The following is a 14,080-nucleotide window of genomic DNA, read 5'->3' as shown; positions in this document are numbered from 1 at the left end:
GAGCAATGCTCGGGAAACGGTTCATTTTATCGACGGAAAATCCTGTTAGCGCACTCCACGCGAACCCTCGATTTCCAGTAACGCTCCTCGCCCTCGACTCTTGCGCTAATCGCGTTAAACGTACGATTTTATACTGCGATGGCTAATAGACAAAAATCGTACATACATCTGATGCATTTAAATCTTATTCTTTAAAAAAAAAAAACGTTCTTTCGTTAATACGAATCGATTTTTCCTCGTTTGTAATTGGGAGGATATTTTAGCAAAATATTCGCGTACATACTTGCTACTTTATATAATCATTTCATAAATCAAACCCAGACCTAACCCAAACCTAACCTAACGCAACAGACAAAAATCGTATATGCATTTAAATCTTATTCAAATATTATTCTTTTTTTTAAAAAAAACACGTTCTTTCGTTAATATGAATCGATTTTTCCTCGTTTGTAATTGGGAGGATATTTTAGCAAAATATTCGCGTACATACTTGTTACTTTATATAATTATTTCATAAATCAAACCCAGACCTAACCCAAACCTAACCTAACGCAACAGACAAAAATCGTATATGCATTTAAATCTTATTCAAATATTATTCTTTTTTTAAAAAAACACGTTCTTTCATTAATACGAATTGATTTCACCTCGTTCGTAATTGGAAGGATATTTTAACATGGAAAATATTCGCATACATACTTGTTACTTCATTTAATTATTTCATAAATTCAGCTTTCATAATCCCAATTTTTAACCGTTGTCAACTTCAATGTAATCTGTAGTTGAAACATAAAATTGTATATAAAGCGTAATAGAGACGTAAAATAAATTAGTTACTATTTAATGTTTTTTTAAATTTGTTAATTGTAGTTGAGAGTATTGAGGATTATATTTACATGACTTTATATAATCATTTCATAAATCAAACCCAGACCTAACCCAAACCTAACCTAACGCAATAGGCAAAAATCGTATATGCATTTGATGCATTTCAATCTTACTCAAATATTATTCTTTTTTTAAAAAAAACACGTTCTTTCATTAATACGAATCGATTTTTCCTCCTTCATAATTGGAATAGTATTTTAACATGGATAATATTCGCGTACATACTTGTTACTTCATTTAATTATTTCATAAATTCAGCTTTCATAATCCCAATTTTTAACCTTGTCAACTTCAATGTAATCTGTAGTTGAAAAATAAAATTGTATAAAAAGAATGATGGAAATGACAATCAGGTGATATTCATCGAAGTATTTGATTGTCACGAGATTTTGTAAATTCTGGTTGAAAAACATAAATCAGCTACCATTTGATATTTTACAAATTTGTTGATTGCAACCGAGAAAATTGATTATATTTACGAACACGTTGCCAACAATGAGTTACCAATTTTATAAGATACAAATCGAGGCTGGACACGTTCAATCATAATGGAAAGGTTCTTAAAATAAAAGCACCAGATAAGAGGGGTATTCGAGGTGTGGTCGAACTAACGTGATATATAGTAGTATGATAGCGGATATGTTTTCAAAATGATGAGATACGACGATAATAAACTCCAAAACCTTTCGAACTCTATTAAAACCCCTAATTTAATTTTTCAAATAAAATATCATTATTAGAACTTGTTTCTTAAACGTTAAAATTTTATGTTTAACTTTCGACACTGTTTGATATTTTTCAGAAAAACAGAAGTGAACTTATAATATCATTATAAATATCATAAATATCAATATAAGAACTTGATTTTTATAATATCATATAATTATATAACTTATAACACTTATAATGATATTGTAAGTTCACTTCTGTTTTTCTAAAAAATATCAAGCAGTGTCGAAAGTTGAACATAAAAATTTTCATAATGAGTCGTCTCCAACGATCAGTATATTTTACAATACGAGGGGTAAATAATAATTAGATGCAAAAGTAATCAGGTTGAAAATAATAAGCAGGTGAACTTAACGCATCGAAACGGTTTTTGCGCGGTTCGTTTTACGAACGTGAAATTTTCGATCAATATGCGACTGGCAACGTTGAAATATCAGGTAACGGTTAATATCATTTATGATTCTGCCATGAAATCCCAGGTGAAATACATTTTGCGGGGACGCGATAACAAAATACACATACACTTTGATGTATGTGATTTTACGAATGAAAGCGCGACGAATACTTAAACTGGCGCCTGCGTACGAGAAAAATATCTCACGTTGCGATGATAAATTAAACGTATGCGACATCGACGTTCGTATGAATTTATGCTCGAAACACGGGCGTGCGATTTGTTTTATTCCCGTATCATTCATCGCTCGGAACGACCGTCGGTCGGATCAATGATTCGAATTCGTTAAATGTATGCACCGAGAACTTTTTATTCCCCATTAAACTGTACTGCAGTTACAACTCTCCTGGTCGTCAAATTTCACCGTTCGGTTTGAAATTTCGCGGAAATAGGTTTACACCATTTCCTTCCGATGAATTAATCCTCTCACGGAATCGACTTCGCGTCGTTACGAAGACCGTAAAAGATAACGAAATTGCATCTTGAATTCGCCTAACAGCCAATCAAAAGAACGCGATCACCTTTTATCGGTATTCCCTCGAAAACTTTTATATAAAACTCCGATTTTACGAAGATTCTAACGCCCCCGATATAATTTCTTTCCTCGAATATAAGGGCGTCAAATATACAAGGAATTATTTTTTTTAACACTGAAACAAATAAAGTCACCTACGAATGACCTCGAAAAAATCGGTAGGAAATTTTGTGCCTTTTTTTTAGTTTTTCAAGATATGTTACGAATCGACACGACGACTAAGAGTATTATCGGTTGTGGATCTATCGATCAGTGCATGGAAAGGAGGCATCCACGATTTGTAAGTTAGACGGGTCACGAAAAGATAAACAATATTATAGTCCGCGACGTTGCATCGTGGAGCATCGAGTGATGGCGACTCGTAAAAGATCGTAACTCGAGGAACCGGTTCGAGTCGTTAAAGCGGCAATAAACCCGCAAAATCTGCACGGTTAATAAAACGAAATATTCAGATTTTGCTTCGAAAGCGTTTCCTTCGGGCTGGATTAGACGAATTTAATACGAATGCTATCACTTTCCCCCGAGAAAGGGATGAAACATGGCCGATAGTAAAATCCATACAAAATATAGAACCTTCTGACAATTTTTAAAAATGTTATTTAACGAAATTTTAATCTCGTAAGTACGAGGTAATCAACGATAAAGTTTAATATTTGTATAAAGATAATGAATAATAAATTCCATCCCTCGACAGTTCAGATGACCAAGTTCGATAGAAATCGTTACTGCAATAGTAAACATAGGGAATATTGTTATTATAATAGTACAATCTTTGTAAATTATAGAATCTTTTGACAATTTTTAACAATTTTTAACAATTTTTCTTTAATTTTTTTTTCAATTTTAACAATTTTTAATTATTTTCTTTTAACAATTTTCTTTAATAATAAATTTCATCTCTCGATAGTTCAGACGAACAAGTTTGATAGAAATCGTTACTGCTATAGTAAACATTTAGAATATTGTTATTACTAGACTGCGGATGTTTATGCATTTATGCGAAATTCTAATTTTCAAAAAACTACAGAATTTAGTTAATATGCAAGAATATAAGAAATACTTAAAGTAAGGTACGAATTATTATATCTAGGGGTAGAGACAACCCTCTGCAAAGCTCCAATTTCATTAATTTTCATAAATAAAAATATGAATTTGCATGAAGATCCGCAGTCTAGTTATTACAATAGGAAAATACTTATGATGTATAGAACCTTCTGACAATTTTAAAAAATTTACTTTGTCGAAATTTTAACACTAGATTTACGAAAGCCGTCAATTTGACGGATGTCAGATTCCATATTTAAAATTGCAGAACACGTAAATATTATTTTTCAACAACTTATGTTGAATCTGAATGACGTAATGGCATGAATACATATTCTAATTGAAAGAGAAATCGTATTTTAAGGCAATCGTCAACATGAAAGGTGTCAATAAATATACGTGCGATCAATGCCTGTAAATCTAGTATTAATCTCGTACGAGGTAGTCAACGATAAAGTGCTAAAAATAAAGTCAGAATTAACAAATTCTTGTCGATGAACAAGTTTAATAGAGATCGTTACCGTGATTCCAACTTACAAGAACAATAAAACTAGCAAAACGACTCACTGGTCTCGTTTGAATCGTGGTACAAGAGAAATCGAGACTCGACCGCCGGAGCTATTCAACCACAGCACGGTTAGTTAACATTGCATGCAGGAAAGATCGTCGTACACATTATATCGCTATATTATCACTCTTATACCACGAAGAGAACGGTAAGTCGTCTTTAATGAGCGAGATTAAGAGGACTTACGAGATTTCGCCGAAGGGAGCGAAGGCTTCCCTCAAGGTCTGCGTCTCGATCTCCGGGCTCAGATCTCCTACGAATATGTGGTAGTGTTCTGGAAACACACGTAATACAATCGTCAGAGAATGATCTGCAGAAAAAAAGAAATGGCGATCGTTGCGACAAATTCTATTCGAAATCCTTGTCGCAACAAATATTTCGAAACGCAAAATTTATAACTAATCCCTGGCCTCACGATTTATTCCCCAGCTAATTATTCGAATCGTTTATAGTTGGTCATAGTAATTAATATCACCTTACAAACACAGTACTTAAGTTAGAAATGGAAATCAAGTTCGTTTTATAATTCCTGTTTATTTTATTATCGTTATTATTTCTAAATAGAAGAGTTTTGATAAATTAACTTTCGCAACAATTCCCGCCATTACGGTGGAAACAAAGCGGTAATATTATTCGAATCGTTTATAGTTGGCCATAGTAATTACTATCACTTTAAAAATACAGTAATCAAGTTAGAAATGGAAATCAAGTTCGTTTATAATTGCTGTTTATTTTCTTATCGTTATTATTTCTAAATAGAATAGTTTTGATAAATTAACTCTTGCAACAATTCCCGTCATTACGGTGGAAACAAAACGGCAACAGCGTTGCTCCGATGGCCACGTTCCCCGTTAATTTTCGTATTAATTTGGCTTCGGAATTGTAACAATTTCAACCGCGTTTTAAAACTCCAAAATCGGAAGCAAATTATTGTTTAGCCCGCCTTTAAATATTCAACGCAACGTTGCGTTATGGAGCCGCTGGAGCAACGGGCGAGCACGGAATTGAACGCGAGGGCAAGCATGTTTCCAGTGTTTCTGTTAAAACTGCAGAAGTAATTTAGCGTGGCTATTCCTGCCAGATACATTAAATAGTATTCCGACAATGTGCCCCGACTGTTCTTGCTTTGTTAGTCAGCCTGATAATGGAAGAAACCTTGCTTCGAACTTTGTTTCCTTAAACGGAATAATATTTCGTATCATTTAGCGTAACATTGGTTTGGACGATATTTTAATTGTAATATTGTGGGTGGTGGCATTACAATTGAAATTGAAGTGTCCAAAATTCAATAGAGTAGCTCCAATATCAGCTAGTGTTATGTGGAACAAGCTTCAATTCAACTTGAACCTCAATTACTTCAGAAACTCTCGCAAAACTTATTGCCAAAATGTCTCTGTTGTGCGCTGCGATTGTTCAAGCAAGAGGAGGTAACATGAGACAAAAATTTAAATTAAAGGTTTTAATTTTCGCATTTATTTAGTATACTTCCATAAATGTATATGTGGATGTATATAAAAAATAAATATCTTCCCATTTTTCCTGAGTTTTTATATGATTTTTGCTTTTACTGAGAGTGCCTAAACACTTATGAGCGATAGTGTATATATTGAAATTTATTAATATTCAGCGAACGAAAAGATTTGGAAAAATAGAAACTATAGGTTAATTGCAAATAATTGAAAGCATTTTTCGGGAATATATAAATACCGAAAATAAATTAATATCATTTAGCTCAACATTGGTTTAGACGAAATTTGAATTGTAATATTGTGGGTGGTGGTATTACAATTGAAATTGAAGTGTCCAAAATTCGAAATTCAACAGATGGAATAAATTTTTAATTTAAACGTCATTCTACTTTCTACGTATATATTGAAATTTATTAATATTCAGCGAACGAAAAGATTTGGAAAAATAGAAACTATTGGCTAATTGCAAATAATTGAAAGCATTTTTCGGGAATATATCAATATCGAAAATAAATTAATATCATTTAGCTCAACATTGGTTTAGACGAAATTTGAATTGTAATATTGTGGGTGGTGGTATTACAATTGAAATTGAAGTGTCCAAAATTCGAAATTCAACAGATGGAATAAATTTTTAATTTAAACGTCATTCTACTTTCTACGTATATATTGAAATTGATTAATATTCAGCGAATGAAAAGATTTGGAAAAATAGAAACTATAGGTTAATTGCAAATAATTGAAAGCATTTTTCGGGAATATATCAATATCGAAAATAAATTAATATCATTTAGTTTAACATTAGTTTAGACAAAATTTGAATTGTAATATTGTGGGTGGTGGTATTACAATTGAAATTGAAGTGTCCAAAATTCGAAATTCAACAGATGGAATAAATTTTTAATTTAAACGTCATTCTACTTTCTACGTATATATTGAAATTGATTAATATTCAGCGAATGAAAAGATTTGGAAAAATAGAAACTATAGGTTAATTGCAAATAATTGAAAGCATTTTTCGGGAATGAATTAATATCGAACGAGAGAGAAGAAAATACATAATACAATACCGCAATACGAAATAGTTCGGTTCGAATAATCCCAGCTACGATACCGAACGTGCCATTGTAAACGAACAGTTAATATTGTAGACAAACATGTATCTCGAATTAAATTTATTACCGGGGAGAAATATAAAATTGATTCCCAAATAAGCCCAGCGTCCATACCGGTGTATTACAACGGAATTAGATCATGTGGGATGCAGCGGCGAATAAAATTAATGGATTGCAGTTGATATTAAATTAGGTGACAATGGCCATTAATCTGCTCCCGAAAACGGCAGTACAAATAATCGGGGCTGTACGCGATTATCCAGCAACTCAAATACATTATCGAGACGGAATTCGAGGAGTTAGCATAAACGGCCCAGAGATACTGTTGACACTGATTTTATCGATAAGCTATCGATTACTTTTTCTGCAGCCGTTTGTGTCGGAAAATTTTTAGGCATCGAATCACATTTACTTTTCTGGGATATACATTTACAGGAAACTATTTCGCTTGTTATTGGCACGAACGAAGTATACGAGTGGACTTTACATCCACTGTATCTTTTCGGCCCATTTTTCTCGGGATCTAGAGCCCCATTACCAACAGGTTACAGAAATGAGCATAAGAGGAAGTGGGACGGAAAATGAGATTGCAGAAATTTTATTGTTTTTTAACGGAACGAAAGCTGTACGGTCCAGAATTGGGCATCGATCGTTTAATTCCATTGGAAATATAAAATCATTCTATTTTACGTATACATAAATGCATTCGTCCCCTTACTTTGTTCTTGTATTTAATGTCGCTTGTTGTATGTGTTATGGTCTTATACCCTCCTTCCCTAACTTTCGTAACCGAAAATAATATTTCCAGAATGATTTGAAATTTTTTAGTTTCGCCGCAAAGTTTGTCCATCTACCGATTTCGTAATGAATTTTTTTCTCGACAGTGCGTAGGATTTCGAGGGTATGTGAATTTACCAAAAATGATTCTAATTGACCCCTACAAACAAAAATAATTTTTCCAGAATGATTTGTAAAATTTTTTTTTCGCCGAAAAATTTAAGCACCTTATTGATTTTTCTTAAAAATTCGTTTTTCATTTTTAATAAAATTGTTTGACATTCTACGGAAATTTTGTTTAGTACCTTTTTGTAGGTATCCATGAGCTCTACTTCCAGACTAAATTTCAATGAGATCCATCGACTATTGTAGAAGTTATGGCCGTTTGAACAATGGACCACTTTTATGGGGGTTTTCTCATTTTACGGGGTTAAGAGACACCTTTTCCAATATTCTTAGAATTTCTACATATTGTCCATTAAGATACGCGTGGTTTGCCTTTTTAAACATTAAAATCCTTCAATCCGTTCAAAAGTTATGATGTTTTAAACATACACATGAATTTTCAGTAGAACGTCTAAACGATTGGGCAGGCATGAAATTTTAGGTAATGAATTTTTCTCTCGAGACTGTGTAGGATTTCGGGGGTATATTTGTCTACCAAAAATGATTGCAATTGACCCCCGCAACCGAAAATAATTTTTCCAGAACGATTTGAAACTTCTTTTTCGTCGAAGAATTTCAGCACCTTCTCGAATTTTTTTCTCGAAAATGCGTAGAATTTCGGAGGTATGTGCAATGACAAATAATGATTGTAACTGACCCTTGCAACAGAAAATAATTTTTTTAAAACGATTTGACAAATTTTTTTTCGCCGAAAAATTTCAGCACCTGCCCGATTTTTTTTCTCGAAAATGGATAGGATTTCGAAGGTATGTGTATTCACCAAAAATGATTGTAATTGACCCCCGCAACCGAAAATAATTTTTCCAGAACGATTTGAAATTTTTGAATTTAATCGTTAATAACTTTTTAACGATGCCTCCATCAAAAAATTGGTATTCTTGATTTGCGTCTTATTTTGGCTCCTAGAATCTCCCATTAAAATTTTTCCCAGGGATGGTCGAACACCCTGTATATAATGTAATATAATAAGTAGAAACGATTAGTTTCTTTTCAGCACGGGGAACGAAGATCCGTCAACGTCCCAAAGTCTGGGAAGGATCGAATCCCTGGGGGTTCGAGAAAGTCGCATACGATTGTAAAACCATATCCAACGAAAAAACGGGTTACGGTACACACAGAATGGTCGCGTGTCAGCTGTGTGGTGACCCACATTTCCCATCGTGGAACGTAAGCTTATAGGCACCACGTGTGCACCGATGCACCGCGAGGTCTGGAAGCGACCAACCAAACCGAGATTCGATTCTGTTCAGCCCGGTAGGTTTTCGTCGCACGAAGAATTAATAGAGGTCTCTATGTTGGTAGCGCGGCTTCCATCCCGTGGCCGTGGCTTTTCCATTCCCTTCTGCAGAAGCGTGCGTGCAGCTCGCCCTCCCGCAATCCTCCTAAATCAACGTTTTACCGTTGCCTCGCGAAATTAAGAAAATCCTTGATCTACGAGCCATCCCGCGCTCGATCCCTGATCTATGGAATTGCTTGGACTTTTATGCGTCTCTCATCGCATTGTCCTGCTTGAATAGATCTGATTTCTGTCCTGCTAGAATTCCATTCTTGCTCCCGCCGTATAGAAATGTCCCGCGACGTCCGATGGAATTGTATTATACGAATTTTCTGCGATGCATATTGCGACCCAGAAACCCTCCGCCCGAAATTGCCAGTTTATCTTGCGGAGTTGACCCGACGTTGTTTCGATTTTTTTGTAATTTCTGATCCGATGGCAATAAAATTCTTATTTATTTTTCGAACGTTAACGATCGACTACCTTTTTACAAACGTTTGAACGGGTTTCTTAGAAATTTCTCTCGACCGAGGGCTCTTCCATTCGGTCTTTCCATTCGTAGCTTCAGTCATACGTTTCAAGAGTATCCACAATTTATTTCCTGTACAAGAATGTTGAAAACTATGAGAGTTAAAGGCATTCCATGTTTGTTCTCGAAATAATTCTTCCACTGATACTTAACGAGTTGCAAAAATGGACAGGTTTTACAGGATTTACGTGAAGTTTCTTAAGGGGCCTTTCTACCTTGTGGGATTTTAAAAACTGAATTTTGTTTTGCATTGTCTGTTAGTATGTAGTCTCGAAAATATATCTACCAAATATTAAGTTGAAATTCGGAAAACTAACGAAGTTATAGCCTGCTGAAATGTACCGCGTGTAGGTACAACAACTGGACCATTTTTTGGCACTGCGTATGTGATAACAGAAAAACTATTCAAGATATCAGCAGGAAATTTAGACAGTATCTTTAGAATTAGTCTCCCTATAGCATGAACTAGGATAATTGCGATATCTGCAATACTTTTTCTTTTATTAACAAAAAGGCAACCGAATATATGAAAATATTCAGTATTTTTTCGTAAAATAGCTGCCATTTTGCCATTTTTTGTTCTTTTGAAAAGATCCTAGTTCATGCTATAACCACACTCATCTATATTAAGAATATCGTTGGTTTTTGGATTTCGGAGAACTTGTTCGCAAGATATCACATAAATTTCGGATAACTTGTTCCTAAAAACTGTTGTTTGTGGATCAACAAAAACAGCGTAATCAATAGATATTATGCGTTGAAAAAATTCGTAAATATAGCTAAATATATAATAAATGTATCTACAAAACACGGAATTAATCGCTCTTTAATAGTCCGTAAAAAAAAAATCACAAAGAAACATGTATTTTTCGTGCCTACAAGGTAGAATGGTCCCTTAAATACGCAATGAAATGAAAATACTCAATGAACCAGTTAGCCATTAGATCGAAGCGCATGGTAATTTCAAAAAATGCATGATAACGTGGCTTACAAATTTGAATATTACAGTATTCATGTAATTTTGCATCACAATGAAAACGTTGATTTAAAATTTCCCGTCGCATTTATTTGCGCAATCCCATCGAAATTCGTGGGTTTAACGAAATCGAGATATAATATATAACGAATTTATTCGAAAATTACTATCCGCTGGAATACCGCGAAGGAAACCGAAAATAGAAGGTTGTAATTGTAATTAAAGCAGAATGTGTTGGTTGGCGGGTATTATAACGACCGCGCGCGGGAGGGTATCGTGCGGAGACAGTGCAGCAATGTGGTTTTACCAGCCTTATTTCACAACGTATTCACGATTTCCATTGGCGATTTCCCAGGATCATAGCGATCATCGTAATAATAATGTCGTTTATATGCAGTATCTGTGTTACCGCCACCGTGAACATCGATGACGGTGACAATAATAAAGCTGTGCCACAATTTCGCCCTCAAATGAGAATCATCATCCCGGCGGGATGGACCAGGAGGTAGATGGAGATAACGAGGAGCTTGCCAGCAATAATAAACGATGCCTTCGGTTTATTGAAAATTCGGTTCTCCGTTTATAACGCTTCTAATGGGTGTACACAACTTTTAATGGGGAAATTTGTCTGGCCGGATTAATTATATTCTGTATGCAGGGAATAGGTTTCCCGTCATTTTTACTCGAAACATTTTTCGGTACCATCGAGCTTTCAAAAATATTCCGATGAGTCGATTCGAATGGATCATTCTCTACGTTGTTAAATTATTTTTTAATATCAGTTATGTAGGTGTACTATTCTTGTTGCACCGTATCATACTATATGAGATTATATTCTATAATATTATTATATATTATTATTATATCTATTATTATTCTATATTATTGTCTACGTTGATTCTTGTCTATTACAAATAATATTAAAAAATTTTTTGACATAAAAGAGGATATTTGACGAATAAACATCGGAATATAAATTTCCATACATATAATGAAAAAATGATTATAATTTACCCCAGCAACCAAAAATAATTTTTTTAGAACGATCTGAAATTTTTCAATTTTGTGGAAAAATTTCGCACCTTCTCTGGAATTTTTTTCTAGAAAGTGGGTATTGGCAAAAAATGATTGTAATTGATCCCCGTAACCAAAAATAATTTTTTCCAGAATGACTTGAAATTTGTTAATAACTTTTTAACGAAGCCTTGATTTTCGTTTTATTTTGGCCTCTGGAATCTCCCATTTAAAATTTTTCCCAGGTCGAACACCCTGTATAATTTAAAATTTGTATTATATTTTGATAATTTTTTCATTTCCGGGATCCATGGGTATTCAGAAAGCAATAAACATTAACCAGACGTTGATACGACAAAGTTGATTTTTCAGCAAAATGTCGCTGAATTCTTCAATTCCGAGCACTGTGCGTCCGGGGGGAATAAACTTTTGTCAATTTCCTGCTGATTTTCAAATAGTAGCAAGAATCCGGTGCGGTACGATGTCGGTAGCGCGGGAGGGCGGACAAGATGACGAGGTTCGGACTAATTCACGGGAATGGGCCACTGTGTGTGCCCACCGGAACGTCCGACCGGCGAGGATAGACCATCAACCGATTGTAATCAGACCACCCTCCGTTCCCAGCGCCCCCACACCTATCTTATCCTCCTATACTTTCCTCGGAATACTCGGTTCGTAGGGACTGACGCTCCAGCCGGAGACCTCCCATAGCAGTAACTCGATTTTCGACTACTCATCTTGACCTACTCGTTCCCGTCTGTACCCCCGCCGGAGGTGATGAAACGAGTGAAAGATAGCGGCGAACAGAAGGAACGAAGAATAGTGATCGGCGACGAAGAAATCTTTACCGATTTTTCCTATTTACGGGTCCGTTCCCTTCGATCGATGACCGAGGATCGCCGCCATGACGGTTATTATGCCGCGTCACGTATGGAGATCGATGGCCAATTCGCGAACGAAAAGGGCTTCGTTTTACTTTTCGAATGAACGTAATCGAATCGGGATAACCAACCGGATGATCGAGTTGAAATTCGCCGATTCGACTTGCCTGATCGCAACGGCCCGCACGGATGTCAGGGGTAAAAAATGCAAATGGGGTCAACAAACCGGCACGTTAATAGTAGAATCGGGGAATGTACCTTAAAACTGTGGAGCAAAGTGGAGCAATTAGGGATAGAGTAAACGAACCAGATTTCGCGGCGGGAAAATGCATATTCAGCGAACCCGGAACAACCGGGCCACTGTACTAAATCGACGGTTTTACTGCGTCTTTCCTGCTTGGCGGCGCAAATATTATTTATTGCCTTACAAAATTTCCATAACTTCACATTAAAGATTCCCATAACTCGCGGAACTGCAGTTTTCAATCTAGTCTGAGTCAGCGCCGAGTGCATGCGTCTCTAATCTCTTGTGTGTATGCGTGTGTACAGATCTCTGTGTACCTGGTATACAGGTTGACGATAACATTGCTGATACGATATACAGGCTGAGTCGCCTACAACTGGAAAAATATTTTCGAGACTCCTATTTATATTCAAAAAGGCTCCGGATGAAACGTGAATGGTTTCGAGGCGTTATTCTGTATAATTAGTATCTTTTTAAACGGAATCATGTATTTTTTTTATATACTAATCGATTCACTTCGTCATTTTTTATGAGAAAATATACAGGTAATTGTACAGAAAAACCTTTGCTTTAGAAGATATTTTAATTCAAATATTACGAAATATCATTATAATATTTTGGAGGTCATATTCTACCAATTTCAATATTAGGAGAAATACATCAATAAATAAAATTGTACTAAATTTTATTCTATTTAATACTAATATTGGTAAAATTGCCACGTTGCAACTGTAACAATTGAATTTCTATCTACTGGAACATTAAAAGATGAAGTTCATACGAATGCATCGACAACTGAGTATCATTCCTAGATTCTAAAAATGTTTAGATGCTGACGACCTTCTTTCTGAGTACAATTTCTAATAATTAGACTGCGGATGTCTATAGATTTATGGGAAATTTTAATTATCAACAAAATTACAGGAGGACACCCTGTATATGTATATAAAGATACTCAAGTCTTCTACATAAGTAAACTACCGACTTAAAAGCTCAGTATACGATCGATGAATTAATTAAACATAAAATATGAATGAACTTCGTGCTTGTTCGCTATAAACCGATTCGTTCGTAAGATAAAAATATTTGTTAAACTATTTCTCGACTAAAATAGCCCGATCCACTTTTTTTTTTCAACTGTGAAATCAAAAGTTTCGAATTTTTGTTCATCGTTGTTTCGCAGAAAAGCAAACTAGTAATTAAAATTCGACGCTCGCGACCGAAACAGGAAATCACAGGGTAAACTGATAATGCGAGAGATCACATCCGACGACAATCAGCTTCTTAATTAATGACGTTGCGAAACCAATTAACGATTGATACGCTACTTCAATTAATCTGCTTGTTTTGGACGAAGGACGCGTTTTCATGGCGAATTCAGTTACCGGTGACTGG

At 35.0% G+C, this 14,080-nt stretch overlaps 1 protein-coding gene across 5 annotated transcripts in view; it reads right to left on the bottom strand.

The window, feature by feature from the left end:
• Positions 1 to 14,080, bottom strand: part of LOC122397512 (nucleolysin TIAR) — a 231,998-nt gene that overhangs the window by 106,412 nt on the left and 111,506 nt on the right. For all 5 annotated transcript variants that reach the window (XM_043396711.1, XM_043396708.1, XM_043396712.1 and 2 more), the window contains one exon: positions 4,405 to 4,492. In XM_043396711.1, coding sequence (XP_043252646.1) covers positions 4,405 to 4,492 — 88 coding nt within the window. The remainder of the gene's footprint in view (positions 1 to 4,404; positions 4,493 to 14,080) is intronic.

Source organism: Colletes gigas, unplaced genomic scaffold (genome assembly GCF_013123115.1).
Source record: "Colletes gigas isolate AHSC1104 unplaced genomic scaffold, ASM1312311v1 Colletes_gigas_Sc00009, whole genome shotgun sequence".
NCBI lineage: Eukaryota > Metazoa > Arthropoda > Insecta > Hymenoptera > Colletidae > Colletes > Colletes gigas.
The sequence above is the reverse complement of the archived record's forward strand: the minus strand, read 5'-3'. Positions and strand labels throughout refer to the sequence as shown.